General features: G+C 43.8%; 1 protein-coding gene across 1 annotated transcript in view; it reads right to left on the reverse strand.

The window, feature by feature from the left end:
- The window catches only part of PLXNA1 (plexin A1), a 515,790-nt gene that overhangs the window by 121,853 nt on the left and 370,174 nt on the right, over window positions 1-23,763 (reverse strand). The window contains 2 exon segments of the mRNA XM_048489929.1: window positions 9,520-9,586; window positions 16,041-16,297. Coding sequence (XP_048345886.1) covers window positions 9,520-9,586; window positions 16,041-16,297 — 324 coding nt within the window.

Genomic DNA, 23,763 nt, shown 5'->3' on the forward strand with positions numbered 1-23,763 from the left:
AAGAAGAAGAAGAAGAAGAAGAAGAAGAAGAAGAAGAAGAAGAAGAATTGGATTTATATCCCCCCTTTCTCTCCTGCAGGAGACTCAGAGGGGCTTACAATCTCCTTGCCCTTCCCCCCTCACAACAAACACCCTGTGAGGTGGGTGGGGCTGAGAGAGCTCTGAGAAACTGTGACTAGTCCAAGGTCACCCAGCTGGCGTGTGTGGGAGTGTACAGGCTAATCTGAATTCCCCAGATAAGCCGCCACAACTCAGGTGGCAGAGCTGGGAATCAAACCCGGTTCCTCCAGATTAGATACACAAGCTCTTAACCTCCTACGCCACTGCTGCTCCTCTAGAACTCTAGACGACACCACGTGGTATGTGAGGTGCCACAGGAAGCTATCCTCTCCCCGATGCTCTTTAACATATACACACGAACTAACCCTGGCTGGGTTAGTTCAGAGATTCGGGCTGCAGTGCCACCAGTATGCGGATGACACCCAGCTTGTGTTCACAATGGCTGGCCGACCGGCCTTGGTCCCAGGGGCTCTCCAGCATTGTTTGGAGGTCATGAGTGTCTGGTTGAAAGCGAGTCGACTTAAGCTGAATCCAGTGAAGACAGAGGTCTTGTGGGTGGGTCGGGGGGAGAGGCTGGTTGACTTCTGCCTGCCGACGCTCGATGGGGAGACCTTACATCTGGCCTCATCAGTTGGCAGCTTGGGGGTTATCCTGGGCTCCACATTGTCGTTGGAGGCCCAGGTGGCAAAAACCACCCAGCCTGCCTTTTGCCATCTGTGTCAGACACGGCAGCTGGCTCCGTACCTCTCTACCTCCGACCTGGCCACAGTGATCCATGCAATGGTCACCTCTAGAATAGACTATTGTAACTCGCTGTACGCTGGCCTTCCTTTGGCTCTGATCCGGAAATTAAAACTTGTTCAGAACGCGGCAGCTAGGCTCCTTTCAGGGGTGTGTTATGGTGTTGTACAAGCTCCGGTCTTGTACAAGCTCCACTGGCTGCCTGTTTCAAATCAGGTTCAAGGTGCTTGTTTTGGCTGCCTGTGCTTGCCTGTTTCGGATATTTAAGGCCATGAGCGATCTTGGGCCTGCATGCCTATGGGACCGCCTCTCCCCTTAATGCCCTCTAGATCCCCCCGCTCATCGGGGGGGGGGGGGATTTGCTGGTTGTTCCTGGTCTGAGACAGGTCCAGCTGGCCACTACTAGGGCCAGGGCTTTTTCGGCCCTGGCCCCCACCTGGTGGAATGAGCTCCCAGCTGAGATCAGGGCCCTGCGGGACATCGGTGAGTTCCGCAGGGCCTGCAAGACTGAGCTCTTCCGCCAGGCTTTTCTATCGTGCCAGCTGGCCTGACAGGGACATCGCTGCCTCCCATGGGTGTCTGGTTAGGGGTTTTTTGCCATATGTTTTCTTTTATTGTATTATTGGAAAGTTTTAAATGATACCGTTTATGCAGGTATTAGTTTTATTGTTTGATTGCTGTGGTTTTACTGATGTTTGCCGCCCTGAGCCCTGTGGGAAAGGCAGGATATAAATTGAAAAATAAATAAATAAAAATAAAAAACTACCAGACCATGTCCACACAGCCCGGAAAACCCACCATAGATAGCATACCAGTATACATGTATAAATGAAAAGCTTAAGAACACAGCAACACACAAAAGAAGGATGCCCAACCAAAGCCTGCCTTCTTAAACAGTCAAGTGCCTATCATTAAACTGGACTGGAGGTAGAATGCAGAACCAGAGGAGACAAAAAGGAAATGAGTAGGCTGAGGTTTGATTGTTCCTGCTGAAAGAAATGATTGCGATGGACATTACTCTGAGAACCGATGCCGGAGACAGGACCGCCTGTCTCTGGATCAGTCCCACAACCCGGCCACACGGTTGCCCCCTAAAAGTCTTCTATATTGTATATTGCAACCTTTCTGCCCTAGATAGAATGGAGATGCAAGTGGAAAGGGTAGGGGCAGAACTCCTGCGACCTCAGTTCTGCCGTCACTGTCCCTGCTGGCCACCACAACGACAAATTCTACTTTGGTGCAAAGAGCTCTTGCTCTCTGTCACCATATGCTGTGAGTGTCTCGTTAGCATCTGCGGTAATTAAAGAGACAGCTGCTAACGAGCAGGAACAGGCATACATCATCTCTAGACCTTCCGACAACACGCCTGTCTTTGAAATTATGTTTCATTTGCAAACTTGGCTTCATTAAGTCTGCTTGGGAAAAGAGAGAGAGAAAGAGAGGGAACCAATGTGGGTGCTACGCTGTTTATTAATAACTGTCTTGTCTCCTCACAATGCACAAGTCAAATGATGACTGCACCTTAATGGGCACATGTGGAAATTCTGTTCCAGCTTGGGAAGGCTCTCCCACTTTTGCCTTCCATTCCCCATCAAGGTGAGGCAGTAAATGCATCTTCAAAGGAAGTTCTTGGCTACTTATCAAATCTAACTGCAAACCATTCAGCCAGTGGAAAGCAACACAGAGGGAAAATAAATTGAAGATGGCTCCTTGACCACATCTTGTTTGTTTAATACATGTTCTCTACACCGCAGTCTGGTCAGGAGTCATGCTTTGTTTTGTGGGTTTGGTGCCTGACATTTCATCAGGGCTGTGCAAAGGTACTCATGGAGCAGTGGACTGCGTTTTTTTAAAAGATGGCCTCTGAGAACTAACTCATTTAACATTTAAGTCCTGAGAAGTTCTACTGGTCTCCTGTTTTGAACAACAAGCGACAAAAGGAAGGTTCTGTATTCCTAAAATCTCTGAGTAGATCATGACTTTTAGTATCTTTAAAAAAAAAAAAGCTCTCAGTCACACAGATGTATGTTGGCCGTGTGCTGTCCTGGAGTACTGGAAGAACTTTTTGTAAGAATGAGCAAGTTCAATATCTGCTTGCAAGAGGAGCCTGGAAGAACTAAAGAGCAGATTGCAGTTTCAAGCTAACAGAAGTACACCCATGTGGGAACAGGCCACAGCATCTGCCCTAGGTAAGCCAACAATGAACTCAGTCGTTCAGCACCATGCCAAACAACTTGTTAGCCAGTTTTATGATTCACTGGAAATTAAGTACACATGGATTAAAAAAACTGCTCTGGCTCTTCACTGCTTGCATTCAAATGCAAAGGGATGGCATCATTTTGGTTTTTTTTTTCTGGCTCAGCTGGGCGGGCTGTCTCCATGCCTTTGTGCATAGCCATGGCTGATCACCAGAGGAGCCTCCACCAAGGAGGGCTGCTCCTGCCCTCCTGCTTCCTCTTGACTGCTCCGGGGCTTTCTTATCTTCCTTCCATGAGATGGAGCAGTGCCCAGAAGCTGTTCCTTGCTCTCTTTGAAGGTTCTCTTTGTGTTTTAAGTCTGTTTTTTTTAGCTAAGCCCACAAAAGCAGGGTTACCAGACTGGAGAGGTCAGGCCCTCAATTGCCCAGGTTGCCCTCCAGAAATCTGCATAAGCTTGTCTGCTTGATTGAGGCATGACCTAAACCTTCCTGGATGATGTAGTAGCCCCCCTGACAATCTTTTGGAACCAGGCTATCCCAAGCTTCCAAAGAGACTTTTAGATCCTAGTGGTACATCCCAATGAAAGATTGGTGCCTGCCCGAATAATTTCTATGCCTGAAGAAGCCTGTGATACAGAATGTCCCACCCTTCCAGCTCTTACCATGGCCTAGTGTGCTCAAATACACTGAGGCCCTATTTCACCTCCTCTACCAAGTTGGCTATGTAGGCGAAAGATGAAGAGTTCGTTTTCTGGAGCGCAAGCTAAAACACATCTGTGGATTTTAGGCTTTAGTTAAATTATATTGTATTACTGAACTGTTTTTAATGTTTTAACCATGTTGGTATGCTGCCCTGAGCCCAGCTTCAGCCGCAAGGCAGAAATATAATAAAAAAAAAAACACTTAACTAATACGTGTCAGAGCCTGGTATGATAGGGTGATGTATCCAGATTTGGCACAATAAGAAATGCAAGCATCATTCCTTTGTAGAATTCAGTCTCTATCCTACCAAAGGCTAGCCAGAACCATCCCACCAAATTCTGCAACACCCTCCTCCAACTTTCTAACAATGCCAAGGTCAGAAAAGCTGGCAAAGGCAAGTTGGAATCTCAAGGCTAAGTTCTTTGCTAACAGGGCAAACCCCTTAACAGCTGTGCAGCAAGGATTATGTACTGATTTGCAACAATTAAGAGCACTTCATCAGCTAATGGGAGGTATCTACCAATGCAGGCACATCATAACAATCCGCTGCTCTCTAAGTGGAGATGGGGGGGGGGGGGGGAGATGTAGTACTAACTTTCCAGAAGCAATTACAACTCCATTTCTGAATCTTTTAAGGACACAGATGAAAAGATTAAGTGATATGACCGTGAGTGTACAGTGAGGATGGGATGAGATTCTATGAAACTTAACTCATATTTTCCTCTACCTGTGGATACTAACCACTCACACTGGTCCAGGGTCATAAAACCAAAACCCCCCACTGAGGAAATGTGGCATTGCCATTCCCCTACCCCAGCCCAGGATGCATTTTCTCCAAAAAAAACAAAACATAGTTGACACAAGTTGCCATTGTGTAATTTTGATGCCATTCTGCAGAAGCAGAAATCCCAAAGGTGAGTTAAATTGCATGATTCACAAGGCTGGCATACAGAATCAGCCCACTCTTGCCTGATCTGACTGGCATCAGCTCACCATGCCCAGAGCTGTCAGTGAGATCCTTTCAACTGGAGTTGTCAGGGCTTGAACCTGGAACCTTCTGCATGCCCAGAATGGGATAAAGCACTGCACCAATGATCACCTCCTTCCAACGGCTGGGCTAAAATTCAAGGCCAATGATCTGACTCTGAAGAACAAGTTCAGAGTTCTTACAGCTCTGAGTATGCCGGCAGCTTCGCACTGTTGCTGAGAGGCACTGCTTTTAGGATAACCCTCGTGTACAACTTTCCAAACTCTGTGCTACTTAGACAGCGTGGAAGAAGGCAGTCTGTGAAAAGTGCACAGGCATGTGTGGGGAAAAGTACACCCTGTCCTTGAATGGAGCACCCTCCCAATGAAGAGAAGCTACAAGATGCAGAGGCATGTGTCAATGTTGGCATTTGCATGGAAGCGCCTGTGTGCACGCAGAGAGGATGCCTGAGGCAGCGCGAGCAGAACCAGCTAACGCTCACAGTGTCTTATTGATGAGATTTAGCTCATCAGGCACCTAATATTGTGCATTTTTCAATGCTCCTCTTTATCTGTTGCGCTCTCCCATTCCCAGGGATGGCTCATTAGAAGGCTGATGAATGGTGCTGGAGGCCTCAGCAAAAGCACAGCAAGCTGCCAAGGCCTGGTGATTCCACACTGCTTGCTCATATCCACCTTTGCCATAAGAAGCACCCGGGAGGGGGTGGAGAGAAGATGAACACTTTGATCTCCTTCTTAAGGATCAATATACAGTTTCCCTGCTCAGATGATTGGCAGGTTTGCTTTTTCTATTTCTCTCAGGCCTCGAGATGTTACTGTGCAGCTGTCAAGGGGGGGGGGGGGGGCTAAAAGTATTTTCTTGTGTCTGCTGCCCCCCCTCCCCCTGGCAGGCCTGTGAGATTCATTCAAGCAGAACTGAGGGTAACTGGGCTATCCAGCAGTCACATAAATGTGGGATTATCAGGGGCATCCTCACATTTACAAGGCAGAGGAGCTCCAGGAAACTTCCCTGGGGAGAACAGCAACAAGCTGCAGCTCATGGCAGTTCCAGCATCCAAACCCAAATCCCTCCCACTGATGAAACAGGGCACTGCTGAGCCCCTCCAAGGAAGCATTTCGTCAGGGGGAAAAACAGCAACTAATAGCTGCCTGCTTGGAAAATGTAGGCACATTCACCTGCCTCATTTACATGCACATTTGCAACTACTTAGGGGAAAAAATATGCTCCCCTCTGGCAAGCCACTTGCTGTAGAGCCTGTTTCAAACATCTTGACTACTATTACTAATTTCACAAGCACTCGCAATCCTCGTCTCCCTCAAGCCAATTGCAGAAAACGAAGAGAGATCATGGCGGCCTCTGAAAGATCACACAAAATGGGCTGGCAGGACACTCCATTACCTTGCAAAGGCAGTGGAAATCTCAAAATTCACTATTCGTCACTGCCTGAGCCACTGCTCTAATAGTAAAATGGGGTCTCTAACTCTCTCCCACACACACACACGCACGCACGCACGCACTTCATACCAAACTCACCATCTGCCCCATTTTACCTATAACTCATTGCCAGGATTGCTTGCACTCTAGGCAAAATGAAAAGGCTCTGCCCCTACCCCACCTTAGGATCAGCAGCCTTGCAGCAATAGGGCTGCACTTTGTTCAGGAAGGTGGACCACAGTGCCTTGAGGAAATCCAGGTGTGTCTTTCACTTCCCGCTGAACAGAGTACAGACAAATGCTCCCTTCAGCCTGCAGAGCCGTATTCCACAGTTTGGGGGCAGAACCATGTGAACGTACAGAATCTCTTGAGTGGCAAATCAGGCATGGCCTGCTGTTCTGGTCTTTAAGCATAAGGCACGAAATTTGACTATGAGGACTTGTGAGTGGTGATGGAAGATATCTGGTCTCTCATTAGCTTGTAACCACCTTCAATGGCCGTGGTTTTAACAGAATGTGTTTGTTTGGACTTCCCTTCAGTAAGGCAGTTCCTTTCTCATTCTGGAGGTGAGCAGCAGGGAGGAACAGGAGGAGGCAGTCTAGGATGAAGTCCACTAATGTGAACTTGCCCCTCCTCCTCCTTATGTCTGATTCATGTCCATTGGCTCCTCTGCCCTGCATTTCTGTCAGGCGCATTTACACATGGGTTTCCTGTTTATCCTAGCAAACAGCAGTCTATGTGCATCAAAAACACCTGCTACATAAAGTGTATACCAGCTCAGGAAAGCATCCTGCTAAATTTGGGATTGGCACTGAAGACAAGGAGACCCACACCTCTCATTCCCCATTCAAGGGGGAATGGACGTTGACAACTGGCAGCAGTGCCAAATTCCAACAGCCTGAAGTCAACCCTCCCTTTATCCAGACTGGAATGCAGTTTTTCTATTTCAGGAGTTCAGTGCATGGGGATATTTTTGAAAGAGGTTTTTCTACAGACGGGCTCCTGCTGCCTCCCACACACAGCTTGAGGCATCTTTGCAGACCAAACGTAATCACATTCTCCAAAATGGAAGTGCCTTTGCGTGAATCCTGAGGTTAAATGCTGGACTGGGATGCATTGCTGAATGTTACATTTGAGATACAGAGCATGGCAACTGCAGAATTGGATGGCGGTGACAGAACAGCTGCAGAAATGTTCTTCTGGCTGCAGAGCCCCTAAGAGGCTAAATCCCATCAAAACTTGCCTGAGCTTCCATCTGGGTCACTGAGGTCTTCACTGCTCAAGAATCTTTCTTCAGTCCCTTCTCCAGTCAGCCTCCATAGCAGAAGGGCTGAGGCAGCACCACCAAACCAGAAATGAGTTACTTCCCTTTCCAGTCCTGCTTCCAGCAAAATGTCCTGCTACAGAGGCTCACTATAATAGATCTCCCATGTTGCTTTCTCTCCCTGCCCAACCACAATGCAATATAACAGGGATAACCAGAATTAAGCAACTTAAACATCATTGTGCACAAGGCCAACTTAAGCACAGTGGAGAAATATATTGGCTGAAGTGCTGAGCTTGAAATACCCCCAACCTCTTTTAAATTAAACAACAGCAAAACACTGTTCTCTCTTACATCTTTGCAAAGTGACATACATTCTACAGTACTGATATATGTTCATAGATAGGGCCATCCCTAGACAGAGGCAAAGAGCCAAGTGCATGTAAGTGATACCATAAATCACATCACATTGGCGATCACTTGCGGTCTGCATAACTTTCAGCTTGCCTGGAAGTGATTCAAACTTTCTTTATCTTAATGAGGCACTACTGTATCCGATAAAAACAGCTCTGTGCCACCGCAACACACCAAGTAAAAAGCCAAGCAAGATCCTGGGGAGGCATAACTTGGACTGACAAACAGCCACTGCCACAAGTTGTTCTCTTCTGTAGTGGGCAGTAAAACGACAGCTCCTCTGACACTCAGGCTACAGCTGTGCCAATAAACTGCAGCCTCTGTTCAGCAGTGGTACAGCAGCTTTTGGCTCCAGGCTAGATAGTGAGTTCTGTCTACACTGTTCATAAACAATAGTTTTTTTGATATGGAAAATCAGACCAATGGAAAAAAGGAACTACATACTTATGAGACACAAAGCACCTGGTTGTATCAGGGTGGGTGTGTGGAGGATACTTGTGCATAAATTAAGAGCTCCTGGGAAAGTCTTCCACACTGCAGCCATTCAGGGTGTAGTACAGGCTGCCTGTCTTCCGGGGTTCTCTTCCCTGAAAGTTGCTGGTGTATCTTTGTGATCTTGGCTGCTCAAGAACCTTTCTGCAGCTCCCTCCCTAGTCAGACAGCATCTTTCCTTCAGTGCCTCATAAAGCGGATTACAGCTTTAAAAACACAGGAGGAAGAATGAGCTGGACAGTAGTGAAAAAGCTGCAGGTACAACTTCTGCTGGAATTCACCAGGTGACCTTGGACCAGTCACTCTCTCTGTGAGCCCAACCGACCTCACAGAGCTGAGAGGCTAAAAACAGGAGAGGACAATCATGGAGGCCCTAAGTTCTTCAGAGGAGGAGCAGGATTAAAAAAAGAAGCGATAGTTGACTATGTGGGATAGAGGGGTACCGTGTACAGAGTGTGTCAGATCAGGATCTGGAAAATGAAATCTCCACCCTACCATGAAGTTTACTGAGTGACCTTGGTCTAGTCCAGGGGTCTGCAACCTGCGGCTCTCCAGATGTTCATGGACTACAATTCCCACCAGCCAATTGGTCATGGTTGCAGGGGCTGATAGGAATTGTAGTCCATGAACATCTGGGGAGCCGCAGGTTGCAGACCCCTGGTCTAGTTGTTCTCTCAGCCCAACCTCTCTCATAGGGCTAAAATGGAAGTTAAAATGGTGTTGGTCTCCCTGAGGTCCTTGGCAGAATGGTGGGATAAAAATGTACTAAATATCAGCAAAGGCTGGAGCAGAGTGAGTTCCAAGAAACCTCATCTCTGCATCAATCTGCTGTATCACAAAGAGTGACGGCAGAAGCCACAGAATGGGCCACACTGTGCCTTGCACATAAGTTCTCTGATTTAGGTTTTTGTAATGAAGCAAATGCATGGGGCTCTTGATCTGACCAGAATCTAGAAATAAAAGAATGGGTACTGAAACCTTTCATCCCGTACCATCCTTCCCCCCACTATTGCAACTGTTATTAGACAAACAGGGACACTTAATTAAAAAGCCCACAGGAACTCCTCATTATGGGTTGTCTTTGACATGTTTCCTGATTCCAAAAGTAGCGCTCCAGCCAGCCAGAACTGCCACATTCCACAAGGAAACTGTTTCATCAGACTGGCAGGCTCAACGACTCCTCTGCAGCCCCATTCCATGGGGTGAGAAAAAACACTCTCCTCTTACCTTTAAGAACTTGTACAGCAGGAACGTGAACCAGTTTGTCAGCATCTTCTCAGCCACTGACTCTGTCCTGCAGAGGAAGCAGAGAGTAAGTGAGATAATGGGGAAATCAGAACCCTCTGATCTGGTCTGCACATCTTAGATCATTCTTTGCTATTTCTCTTAAAGGATTTAAAGGTCAAATCTTGAAAGGCTGGAATCTGAAAGCAAAGAGAAGTGTGCTGGAACACTGGGGGTTGCTATGACAAATCTAAAGATAGTTCTGGCTATAGACAATCTCACTTTGCCCAACAGAACTCATTAGCGTTTACCCTGGTCTCCTGCAAATCACAGCCACACAAACGCAGCTGTAGAGTTCATCCTATACCCATCAGCAAATCTCCAGGGTAGAATAAGGGGACTGGAGAGAGCTCCAGGGAAGATTCTTCTGGCTCAGAGGTACAACTATTGTCTGTTTCGTTTCTGTTCCCAATTTCTAATGAGTTCCCCCTCAGGCCACTGCAAGAATCCTCATTTTTACTAAGTAAACTTCCCAGTAAATTCTCTTTAGTTAGTTTTTTTTAAAGGAAGGTAATGACTGCAGAATAAAACCAAACTCTGGAACAAATCCAAGATTTTTCCTGTAGATGTGCGAATATTCCAACTGAAACGTGTTCCATTATGGCCATACACCATTTATCATTTAGTTAATTCTGTTGTAGACCAAGACTGATGATGATACGATGTCTACACTGGCCACAAAGAAATTCAGAGAGTGTCTTGACTAAAGCAAAGGAAAACTATGAAATGGTCCTGAATGCCCATGCGATGTATTACAGCTGTACAGAAATCTCATTGCTTGCAAGAGAATTGTCTACAGTGTCCCCCTCTTTCGTAGCATGGTGAAAATAAAGAATGGAATGGTACAATTAATCCATATTTTAGTAAGTCTAAATTCTTATCACAACCTTGGCCTTATTATACTGTTTCCCAGTTGGCATCTATGTGCAATCAACACACCACAACTTGACTTACTCCTGTAATTAGATACATGTATGTAGATACATGTATTGTTCTCACTGTCTGAGTGTGGGACTAAGTCAAATGGATCACTGCATGAGGCTCGACATCAGCTGACATCCAAGGCATAAATGAAACTTAACACAGTGTAGGCTAATGGCAACTTCCCTGTGTCCTTGCAGAAGGCAGAGTGGTCTTTTAAAATAATGTGTAAAGGGAATCAAGCATAAAGATACCAATGTATACAAGCTCATTCCTTATTGTCAAGGTCTTAAAGTTAAACACATTTTCATATCGGCCATCCACTGAGATGTCATAGAGAACGCTGTATGAATAAAGACCATACCATGATGGGAATAAAATTGCAGTATATGCATATATACTGCTACTGAGTACTGCACTTCGGATACTTTAGTAATTGCATTTAATCACAAGTTAACCTTCTTGCGCTGCCATTATATGGCAACTGGGTTGACTGCATCTCTTTTTGTCTGTGAGGCTGCCATCAAGAGAGAAAGCCTGAAGTGCTCCATGTGGCAGATGTTCTGGGACAGCAGGGAGGGCATTTCAAGTAATTTCCTGACAAATTTGTTAATGCCATAAAAATCCCATCAGAAGACGGTGTCCCTTTCGGGCAAGAGAAGTTCACACACACAAATACAAGAACGAGAGCAAAGCAGAACTGAAAAATAGATAGTTGCAGGATAAAATAGGAACTGCACGGTGTTCATGACTCAACAGGCTGATATGGAAAGAGTTTGAACTGATTGCTTATAATAAACACTTGCGCCTACTTCACCTTAACACATTGATAAATAACATTTAAAACTATGCACATTTATTCCCTGAAATTAAAAAAAAATCCAGGTGCTTCTGATTGAAATCCTTCACTTTTTTTTGGGCTGCTCCATTTATTAATCATCAGATCAGCTTATTTCATATTCAAATTCTCACAAAAGCACAAGCGACATTAATGACCTCAAGGAGGTAAGTGCAATAAGGAACCTACTGCAATGTTCCTACTGCAATAAGGAACCCGAGAGAGTGAGGCATTCTTGGGAATAATGCACCCAAAACAGTCAAAATCCCAGCCTTCAGTTCTAAAAGCTGCACAGTTTTCTGAACAGTCTTCAAAAAACAAAAGGAGTACCAGGCAGGAAGAAGGTAAAGACAGCAATTAATTATTGCAGGCTATAGAGGGAAAATACTGATTTATGTACTTACTGTTGACATAGTTTGCTCAAATTGCATTCCTGTCTACTCCCACCTTCTGCTTTGTACAAAGAAAAGCATCCCTAACTTTTCTCTCCTAGAAGAGAATGTGATTGTCTATGAATGGAAGCCCAAAAGCCTAGGCACATGAAACTTTGCATTCTTCTTTTTTGCAACAGTTGAACTAGACCTGTACTATGCATGACCTAAGTAGCTAAATGCTTTCACTGGCAAATGTCCTGGGATTACAGGCTTTGTTGGGCTGGGGTGTCACAAACTGCATAGGCCTCGGTTAAACCAATAAGAAGATGCTGAACTCTCAGCACAATGAACTGCCTAATACTGAACTGAACTATTTACAATAGTACATTCTCTGCTTCAGCACTTCTTTTTGAGTGAGAATCCTTGACTGGAGGTATTGCCTATATGGAGAGGTGTGGTGAGAACCAGCGTGGTGCAGTGGTTAAGAGCTGAGGACTCTAATCTGAAGCGCTGGGTTTGATTCCCCACTCTACCCCATGAGCAGCAGACTCTGATCTGGTTAACTGAATTCCTTTTGCCGCTCCTACACATGAAGCCAGTTGGGTGACCTTAGGATAATCATAGTTCTCTCAGAACTCTTTCAGCCCCATCTACCTCACAAGGTGTCTTTATAGGGAGGGACTTTATAAGCCCCTTTTGAGACTCCTTATGGTAGAGAAAAGTGGAGTATGAAAAACAATTCTTCTCTACTATTGAACTGTGGCCTTCTCTCCAAATCTGGAACACTTCACACATTTAAATGATGACCTAAACCATTAATATTTTCTCTTTCAGTCAAAGGTCCCAAGATAAAATAGAAACTTTTCCTTAAGAGCCATGCAATCTTTGCAGCAACATTCCAAGTTAACCACATGTACAAGCGAGAAACCTGTGAACACCTGTGGGGAATGGAAATTTCACTTTTGGAAAATCATGCAACTGATTGTATATTGGGGTGGAGGCAGAAAAGAATTTTTAGCTATGTTGACAAGAAATGCTTTATGACATGAAACTCTACTAGGCTCAAGACTGGATCTAGTGCTGCTATGGGTATAGAGAAAACCTGCCAAAATGTAGTAAATTGCTAAAGAACTACTTCCAGAAAAATGCTCCCCATCCCTCCTTCCGATCTCCAGCACTGCCACAGTTTTAAAAAAGACAAGACTGACTGCATTCCATGCAAGATGGAAAATATTGCAAATATGAAAAAGTAACTGGACAGAAAACAATGGAGGCCTTAAAGGGAAAGGGGGTGGGGCTGAGTCTGGCTATGCAATTTCCAAATTGACAACTATTCTAGGTGCAACTTGGTTCTGAATAAATGCAACAATATTCAGGTCAGGTTCCGGCACACCTCTGGAGAAGCTGCTCAGCAATCGTGGATGCAAACAGATGCTTGCGTTTATCTGTGTCATATCCAGATGCTACGGGAGATTACATTTTACAGTACACAAATAACAGATTTTACCCAACAGTGAAATCTTAATGTTAATCCTGTTATACTAGATTTAAATACATCCCTTGACATACAGAAAGGACAAAAATGAAGGGCAAAAAGGGACAGATCCCTAGAATTCAACCATTTTCTACACGTGCAAAAGTAGGAAACTCAAGATCTGTGTCCTAATCTAAGGAGCAACTGGATACAAATGGAAACCTCAGATCAGGACTTGCACAAAGCCAAAGCTTTTCCGAGTCGAGCTGGATTAAAACTGTCCCTTATTCAAAACAGCTAGCTCACATGCAGCCTTCTGTCTTACTTAAGTTTGCCATCAGTGTCAACTCGCAGCGAGAGACACTTCATGCATCACATATTTGTGGAATTTTATGCAACTCCTAATGTGTTACCTGGCCTTAATCAAACACTGTGGGGCAAACAGAATCAGTCTCATGGTGCTGAGGAAAGGGGCAGCTCCCCCGAGCCATTTCCCTGAATGAAAGGGCATCTCCCCCAGCTGCCTTAAGCCCCTACAAGAAAAAAAAACAAGCACCTTTTTTTCCTGTCACAAGGCAGTCTGTGGCAGCAGAATATTCGGTCAGGGAAATGACATGGAGGGAAGTGCCTACCCCAGCACTATGATACCAATACATATCCCAACATCTTCCCTTAGCAAGCGTCCTAATCCCCACAATTAATGGGACCATAGTGGTTAGCAGCCTCTCACTGCTGCCCCTGCTCAGTTATTAGGGCTATTGTGAGGCTCTTTAAAGGTTGATTCAAAATGTACAAGGCAGCTGCATTTATTAAGCATATATCCGTGTTTGCTTGAGTGAACATATGATATGTAAAGGAGACACACAGATCTCCAAACACTCAAGAACATGCATGGCTATGTGCAGAAGAGCCACAATTGCTCATGTCTCCCTGGAGCAAATCCATTGCCTAGTTACAGATGCATACCTTTCCTTCATGCAACAGTGTTCACTGCAAACACAAATGTACATGAAGCAGACCCAACCGTTATGTAAACTATGAAGTAGCTTTAAGCCAGTTCTCATTTATTCTTCTTTTATTTATATTTGTAGATTATTAAGCTCTGCATCATTTGTTCCACAATATTCTTGAGAAGTAACAAGAGCATTTAAATACATTTGCTTAATGCGATCATATTGAAAACATGGGAGTGTTTAAAGAATGCAGGATATCTTTACAAGGATTGGACTGGCAAAAGGCAAGAAGGGAGAGGAATGACAACAAAGACGATGGTGTAGGTTTAATCATTGTTCTTGTTCTGCAGATGGCGAATCTTTCAATAGTCACTGGTCTGTGATAGAGACCAATCTAGTTGTCATTTAAAAATTGATGGAGCAAAACAGATGGATGCAGAGCTGTAAGACTGCCCCACCTCACAACCTTTCCCCACCTGTATTTTCCTGGCTTAAAAAAAGAAACCCTCTGCTTCAGTTTTGCATTAAAGCTTCTCAACAATAGTCCAATGGGCTATATGGATCCATCCTGAAGACACAGTTGGAAAAAAGAATGACGAAGAAAGGAAAAGCCAAATGTACCAACTATGGGAAAAGAGGATGTGTCTTCTTGGACCTGTGGAAGAAGAATTAGAGTTCCTGCTTCCTCAGGGCATTCAATGTAACAACCTTCCAGATACAAACACTGTTTAAGGAGCATCAACTGGCACAAAGATGTTTTGTATATGGAATGGAAGAGTTTGCCATTATCAACTCTGGGCCTGAGCTTTTATATGGCATTTGCAGAGCGATCAGATTGTTGGTGGATACACACTATAATGGTGAGAGTGCTGGTGAGAATGGATACAGTAAATGGCCAAAGTCATAAATATGGGTACAGATCTACATAGTAATCTTGATGATATCAGGTCTTGCTTAATGATCCTATTTTTTTTAAGCCCAATGATTTTAAAAGGCAGAAATCTGCTTAGTTGCCTTTCTAGCATTCAGATACTAGCACACATTGGGTGGCTTCCCCAAGCTTATGAATAGACCCTTGATATTCAGTGAGTTCTGAAACACTCAACTACTTCTTAGTATCAGTCTGCTCCACAAAGCAAGGAGCTCTCCCCCTGTTATTCGGTATTTCATGCATTAAAAAGATTATGCATGGGAAATTCTTTAGGGCATAGATCCACATCTGGCTGATTAGCACCCAAATATTTCTAACACTATCTTTTCAGCTAAAAGGCTACTTCAAGCCAACATGATGTAATGGGTGGTGCATCGGTCTAATGTATAGGAGACTCATAGTTCGAAAATCCATTCAGCCATAGAAGCTAACTGGATTACTCTATCAGTCTAACCTTCAACACAGGGTTGTAGTTGTAGAAAGGACAAAATGGAGCCAAGAACAATGTTGTAAGTCGCTTTGGATCCCCACCAGGGAGGAAAACAACATATAAATATCTATGGATGAAAAAACCCTTTTATTTCAAGATTCTGAATATCTTCTGTGTTATTACGTTCAGGTCACAGAACCTGAAGGCCATGAATATAATCAAAATGTTTGGGACTTCCTTGGAGCAGAGAAACTATGCTTCCTCCTCCATCTACTGAAGTGAATTTCTCCATAGTAAAAAAAGAAGAAGAAGAAAAGATGGCTGTTTCTGTGCTGTATACAGTGATAACCCTAAGGATGGAGACATTTAAAACATTGGGAGTGTACAGTATAAACTCACACCTCCCACTTCAAATATTATGCAAGAAGCAGAAAAGGGAAAGGTACGAATCGCACACATTTCCTCTCCACCCACTTGTGCATAACATCCAAAGCAGCCCTCATATAAGTGCTTTGATTAACAAGTACTTTGATGAATACTCACCGCCTCAAGAGTAATTTTGGATGGTTCTTGCTTTCCAAGTTCTTCTCAATCAGGTCAGAGAGAAGCTGCTTGAGCACCCCGGTGGCATACTCCATCTCACCCTGTAGCGCTGTCATGATTAAGGAGGCCACGTTGCCCCGGTCCCTCATGGAAAAGCTGCGTTGGGCCTCAAGGGTACGAATGAAGGTCAGCAGGAAGTGTTTTTTGTTCAAGAGCTGGCCAAACAGGGTCAAGGATTTCTCTACATTGGCCTGGACCTGAGGGAAGGAAATCTTTATTAGAGCCAGGCCCCAAATATTATGACACAATGAATCAACACAAGGGAAGACCATGCTGCTCCAGCTGGGATAGAAAGCTTTGGGACATGGAAACATAGCAAAAAAGTAAAGTTGTGTCTGAGTCCAGGACTGAGCAAAAACTTTTATACAAAATAACTTTGTGTCCTCCCACATTATTATTATTAATTCAACTTTGGAGAAATTTATTTTCAACCCTCCCCACTTAGTGATGATTTACAGCTGAAAAATAGAATTGGGCACATATTACCTTTTTAAAAAGCACCTGAAATTGTGTCTATTCAAAGGAAGGTCTTCCCTATTTTAAATCTCCTTAACATGGACGAATGTTTCTATTATTCTGTAAAGCTGAATGCATTATGCCCTGTTTATTCTGGAAATCCTATCTACTGCACCTGTATTTTAAACTTGCAAAAGACTGGCTATGCAATATTTTGTGGATCAGTATTAAATGCTCCCATTACTTTGAGACTTTAAATTGCTTGTCTGAAAAGCAGTCCTCTTGCATTAGTGAATAGTGATCTATCATTCTTCCTCTTTTAAATTTCCCAAACCACCACACATATGCAAATTGCATCCATTTTTAGTTCATGTGTTTTCTTCCCATTACCGGCTGTCAACATGCACGAAAAATCTTCACGAATACTGCAGGATGGCATTAGGGTTCTTTTCAGGTTGTCATTTCATGAATGCACATGCACAGTAATGCACGCTGAGAACCAGTCAGGACAACAATAATAACAAAAACTTGAAAAAATTACAGCTCACTGTGCAAGAGCCCATTCTGAAGTTACTTTCGTCTCAAGTTCAATGAGAAGAAGAATGGAATGTGAGCAAGCCAGCCTCTGAATGGACACAAATAGTATGCATTCAGCCTCACTTTTCTGCAAACTGCCACAGTTCACAAACATGCCCATCCTTGCCTTTCTTGACTGTCATTCAAACACATCTCTTCAACAAGGAGCATGCAGTGCTAGATTAAATTATCTTCTATAGGCAAATAAAGATTTCAGCTTTAAGAATCCCACTTTTCAGATTAGTAGACTGTACCATCTGAGTCTTGAGTAAAGAGGCTAGTTGCCGCTTTCTCAATTCCATCTGATATTTTTGTGACTATCACATCATCACTCAATGGGCACTTGAATGGGTTGTTTTCAGTGGCGTACCTAGGCAAACTGGAGCCCTGTGCAAAACCTGAGTTTGATGCCCCTCCCCATGGGCGGCCACCCTCTCCCACCATGACCAAACAATGATTTTTTCCACCAGGTAGTTTCAAAGTCACCATCACATTATAGAACATGCCCCAACTCAGAAATCTGAAATGGGCCATGCCACACAGCAGAAATATTTTTTGAAAACATTTTCAAAATGCTTTATTACTGCTATGAAAACATTTTATGGTGTTGTATCCAGTCCCCCCAATTGGGGGAAACAGCATCACTTTCAATGATTTAAACTGGGGACCCCAGATTCTCCCTTTAAGGTGGATTTAAAAGGAGAATCTGGGCTCCCTTAAACAAGTGATGCTGGAATCCACCCCCAAACAGCAGCATTTTCAATGGTGTTTAAACTAGGGAGCCCAGATTCTTCTTTTAAATCCACCCTAAAGGGAGAATCTGGGGTCCCCAGTTAAAACAACAATGAAATTGATGCTGTTTTGGGGTGGAGTCTCCCCCACCCTGAAACAGCATTACTTTCAATGTTTAAACTGGGGACCTCAGATTCTCCCTTTAAATCCATGCCGAAGGGGGTGGATTTAATAATAATAATAATAATAATAATAATAATAATAATAATAATAATAATAATAATAATAATAATAATAATAATAATAATAATAATAATAACAACAACAACTACTACTACTACTACTACTACTACTACCACTTTTATTAGGCATTGAGAGAATAAAAGAAAGAAAGAAAACAAGCATTGGCAGGAAGGGGGTGGATTTAAAAGGAAATCTGAGGAAATTTAGGGGGTGCCTGCTGTCAGTGGTGCAATTATTAAGATAGCAGCACCAAAATTTCGGAGTATCTTCGTGAGACCCTACTGATGATACCACCCAGGTTTGGTGAAGTTTGATTCAAGGGGTCCAAAGTTATGGACCCTCAAAGGTGTAGCCCCCATCTCCTATTAGCTCCCATTGGAAACAATGGGGGATGGGGGCACTCCCTTTGGGAGTCCATAACTTTGGACTCCCTAAACCAAACCTCACCAAGCCTGGCTGGTATCATCAGGAGAGTCTCCCGAAAAATCCCTGAAATTTTGGTGCTGCTAGCCTAAAAACTGTGCCCTCTGCTGGCCAAAAATGGAAAACTCACTGAAAATACAAAAAATCCCACAAATGAACCTGCAGTTTTTGCGCCCCCCACAGGGGGGGTGCCCTGGGCAACTGCCCACTTTGCCCAATGGGAGGAACGCCTCTGGTTGTTTTTTCCTTCCTCTGCCAAGTGCATCCTTGGAGTGTGTCCTTGGAGCTTGAAGGTGCAGAGTTGTGGTAGATCATCCCCATGCTAGCTTGTGGAGCATGGTAACTAGGCACAGTCTTTAAATGGCAGGGCAGAGAGTTACAGGTTTTGGATGGCAGGAGGTGGATCCCAGTTTAGTTGTAGCACTCTGAGAGAGTGAGAGGAAGGGGTGGTGTCACCAAAAGGAGACTTGGCATGGGTTGGGGGGGCAACCAGATGGAATAGGAGAGGCTTGCGAGTCCATTCCTTCACAACCATTAACACACATCTTTACTGCAAAAGCTCATTCTGTTTGAGATATTCCACAAGAAATATCCATCTAAAACCTGAACTGATGTATTTCACACTGTTACCATTATTTTGATGCACTGCAGCTTGCCAGCCCTCGTCTCTTCCTAGTCATAGTATATGTTCCATACAGTGGAAAGCCACCACACATAAAACTGTCCAAAAATGTTCTCCTAACAAGGGATATTCTTAGAAAATACTTCCTCTGATATTAGTGGTTTCACCTTCAAGCAACCATTCAGAAAATAGGACACAGGCTCCACAGAGATGGGATTTGGAGAGATGTGCTCTGTTCTGGGAAGATTAAGAACAGAGCCCAAAATAAAAGAGACAAAATGATAAGCAAATGACCTAAAGAATATTCCCTGTCAGTCAAGAGATCAGAAATTAAAATGGGGTAGGTTATGCTTCAAAGCAAAACAAAAAAAATGTAATACTACATTGTTGCATACGCACTGTACAGCTTGACTCACAGGTTTTACAAGGACAATGACAGTTCTATTGTTCCAAGAAGATAACACCACTGTTGACTAACTAACTGATCAAGCCTATGCTTTAAATAAGTAATACATCTGCTAGCAGCACTCTGTGCATTCGAAATAACATGAAAAGGAAAGAGAAGGGCTTACACTTCCTCTGCTATCCCTTAGGTACTGCTGCTGTCACAGCAGATCCATTGCTCACTGGTTGGAAAGGGACTTTGTGGCAGGGAAATCCAGCCTGAGGGGCTCTATCTTTCTGTACTGGAAAGGAAGACAGGTGCTGGGCTACAGATATAAACTTCAGAAGTTACGATGATAGGGAGACAAGAATGCAAAATGAAGAGTTAAACAAAGCACCCAAGAACATAAATTGGTAAAGCAACAATTTACCTCTGAATTCTCTATCATCAAATAAGAACGAGACAGATTTTATATGGATTGTGCGATATTCTGTGTTTGGCATGTGTAGGGCTTGCTGTATCTCTGTTATAATGATGGGATTTGTATGAAACCCTGAAGCCTTTTCTATTTTGGCAGAAAAAACTCACATTTAATAATAATAAAAACCCACTGTCTTCTAGTTTGTAGCCTGTTTGATTGTGAGTCTTAGAGGACTAATCCCCAAGCCCCCCCTGCTCTATCTCCGGGCAAAGTTAAACAACACAGAGATACCAAAGATTTGATTATGAAATGACCTGTTAAATGTTGGGCAGTTTACTAAATGTTAGCCACCTGTGAGGTAAATAACTGATTCTCATTACACCTGCTTCTGGCCTACTGTGGAGACACTCTTGCCTTCTTCTCCACCTGGATTTTTAACCCATCATACCAAGGAAAGTCCAAACATAAACAAAAACCAAACTTTCCTTCACTAAATGGGAATGTAAGCTTTTGGTGTTCAAATATGAACAAAATGTAAATGAGGAAGACTATGAGGTAGCACCACTTCTAATTGGCTGGTCAGAGGGTCTGGACCCTATCTGAGGAGACTGTCAGTGAAAAACTTTTCTTCCACTAATATCCCTGCCATTCTCGCTCTGAGGCTTCCCAGGCCGTACTATAAAATGGGAAATTAGCTGAGAAGGGGGAAAGGGGTGGACTCAGTTCTGTCCCTCACAGACGGTTTCCCACTCAACCCTGATGAGACCACTGGTGTTGGAGAACTCATGGAATCAGACATTCTTGAACTTGCTGAGCTCCACAGCTCAAATGTCAAGTAGATAAGTAACATACAAGAATTTCTTCAACACTCCTGTTTGTAGCAGCTATAGGGAAATCTTCTTTCTCTCCCCCTCCACCAATAGTAGGTTTTAGGTCAGCAGATTCTTGAATCTCTCCATGTCAAATTGTTTTGTGCATGGGGGGAAAAATTAAAAACTCTTTCTTTCACCTCATGAAGTCACAGAGTGAGTCTCATTGATGTATTTTATTTTTTTTAAAAATCAAAAATCAGTGGTACATCTGGAACTCTGGAAACATTATTCTCTTGCTATGCCCTAAATAAGAAATGTGCCAAAATTCTAGTTCTGGAGAAATACTAGTGAGTGGATTCCTTCCAGATAGTGTGTAGAATATAGAAAATGGTCCCCACAGGAAATCCTGATCTTCTGGACTTTCCACATATGGTCCTAAATGTTGCTATCTGTCCTTTAGATCAATGATGAAATTCATAGCATGCCCAGTTCTGTTTCACTGAGCTTTAGAAAAGAGGAAAAGACTTCAGATTCCACACAAATTCTGTTCTTGCTGCTGTACAGTCCTCAGACACTGCTGGCTATGGCAGCCTTTCCTTGTGTACTACTGAAATGCTCACAGGGATCTCCACATTCACGGACCATGCCACAAAAAACAATGGCCAAATTTTCCAGGAACTCTAGTCCACAGAGACTCAAGCCAGAAAGTTTTCCTGTAAGTCTAATTACTTGGGAAAGTCAGATCGTTTCTACACAGACAATTACAGGATTGTGCCATCGGTGTTACTGGCAACGCTGCAGCAACAGAGTGTTCGCATGGGAGGGCGCTCTGTAGACAGGTAGCCCATCGACTGAACCCCGGTACTTTGCACGGCTGCACTTTGCAAACAGCGTTCTTTTTTTCCCAGGGTAGATGTCACGGGCGTTCGGCGCCAGGATTGGCCAGTGTGGGCTGCCATTATGGGGGGGCAGGCTCTGCCGCACCGATTCCTGGCAGGCACTTCACATGACACCGACTGCGGAGCTCCGTTGTTGAAAAGACACGCTTGGTGAGCGATTTTGGAATAAACCGTTGTGTGCCCGCTGGGGCGTTCCCGCATCGCTGCAGCGTCGTTTCTGCAGTGATGGCTATGCGAACTCCCTATAACGCTGTTTTTACCGTCCTTTTACCGGCTTTTTTGGCCCGTGCAGAAGCGGCCTCAGTGTCCTGCTCACATTAGCAGAAACAGAGCATACATACATGGGGGGAACAAGAGGCAGGGAGAAGGGAGAGAGAGCTCTCTCAGGTATTTAGATGAAAAGCCAGTGCCCCAAATTTCCTCAGATCAAAATACAGCACAGGCCTTCCGCTCACTCAGAAGCCATGAAGGGAGGATCAGATGGCAGTGTACTCAGCTTCCAAAGCCGGTGACACTTGATAAGCTTGGAAATTGGTCCTGTCCTACATGGGCGATCTTATCAGAGTCATGCACAGCGAACAGAGCAAGGTGGTGGCAGCAGCGGCAGCTCAAAACATCCGTCACATAAACGATCTTGGCAGGATTCAACTTGCCAGCTACTACTCTGAACGCAATGAAGCAAAGTCCCACGTGCAAACAGAAACCCCTGCTTTCCCTCACTCTTTCCGTTACCCTTCTCCTTTCTTTTCGTGATCATTAGCAGAAGCAAATGAACAATAAAGAATTAAGAATTTAATCAGGCTTTAAATTCACACAAAAGCAGTGAAATAGCAACCTCAACTCCCAAAGAGAAGAGGAGCTGCTAATGACGGCACTTACACTTGGCTCTGGATTAGTGTTTTTGCATGCATGCACACATAGCGGGGAGGGAGAAGGAGGAAGAAAAGAAAGCACTCCCCCCCCCTCCCAATCATTGGCAATCGCCAACATCAAAATCATTCTAATAAAGATAACAAAAGCAAAACTAAATTGCATCGGGCTTAAAAAAAAACTTGGTTTTGTTCATGGGGATTTCCCCCTCCTTTCAATTTGGCTTTCACAAGCAAACATATATCACTTTTTTGGAATTGAGATGATAGTTAGAATAGGCCTTGTACATCTATTACTTCCCTACATATGATTTTGCAGTGGAATCTGTATTTCAAAACTTCTGCCAGATCTAACATATGTGTCTGTGTTCCCATTCTCTCTTCCAAGAGACTACACCACCCCCCACTATATTACAAAACAGTCCTATATTTATTTTCAGGAAAATAAATCAATTACTTAAAAAAAAGAGTCAGAACACTGCTGGATTACAGGGTTATCAAGGATGACAGGGTTTATGAATGGAAGACACACACTGACTTTCAACAATAAGGGGAAATGGATATAGAAAGTTCAGGTAACAGGAGTTACACTCTAGAGGCCCATATTTGCCAATGTTCAGAAGCCCATCATTTCATTTGTTCTGTTTCCACCTTATTCCCTTACTAATAAGTTCACCTCCTGGGTGCTGAGCACCCACTCTCTCCCTCTTCCCCCACAATAATTAAGGAGATAATAACAGTCAAAGTGTGATCACAACAAAATAACTGCCAAGAGTCTGAAATACAGATGGACTAAAAACCTCCACATTCCAGAGATGATAAAAACAAAACTCTCAATTCAGATGCTTTCATTTCAGGCTACCTTCACAACTGAATCCGTAATCCACAAAGAACACATTTCCTGGTCCATGTTTAGACAGGAAAACAGACTTCTCCAGCGTAATGGAATCTCAACAAAACAGCTCAGCTAGTGCTTTACTGCTGAGTAGCATCAAAATGAAGCAAACGGTGTAAAAAATTAAGACCCCTCCCCTTTCTATTGCTCCATCACCATCATGTTGACTAAAATTCATACATGACAGAACTCAGGTATCTCTCAACCTTTAGAATCAGTAAAGTCAAATCTGAACCTAAGCCTCATTCAGATAAATAGTACTGGCACAGGCTTATCTGCGATCTGTGAAGTCCTATTCTAGTAATAGGACAACAAATATGAGGCAGATGA

The sequence above is a fragment of the Sphaerodactylus townsendi genome, linkage group LG03, assembly GCF_021028975.2.
Source record: "Sphaerodactylus townsendi isolate TG3544 linkage group LG03, MPM_Stown_v2.3, whole genome shotgun sequence".
NCBI lineage: Eukaryota > Metazoa > Chordata > Lepidosauria > Squamata > Sphaerodactylidae > Sphaerodactylus > Sphaerodactylus townsendi.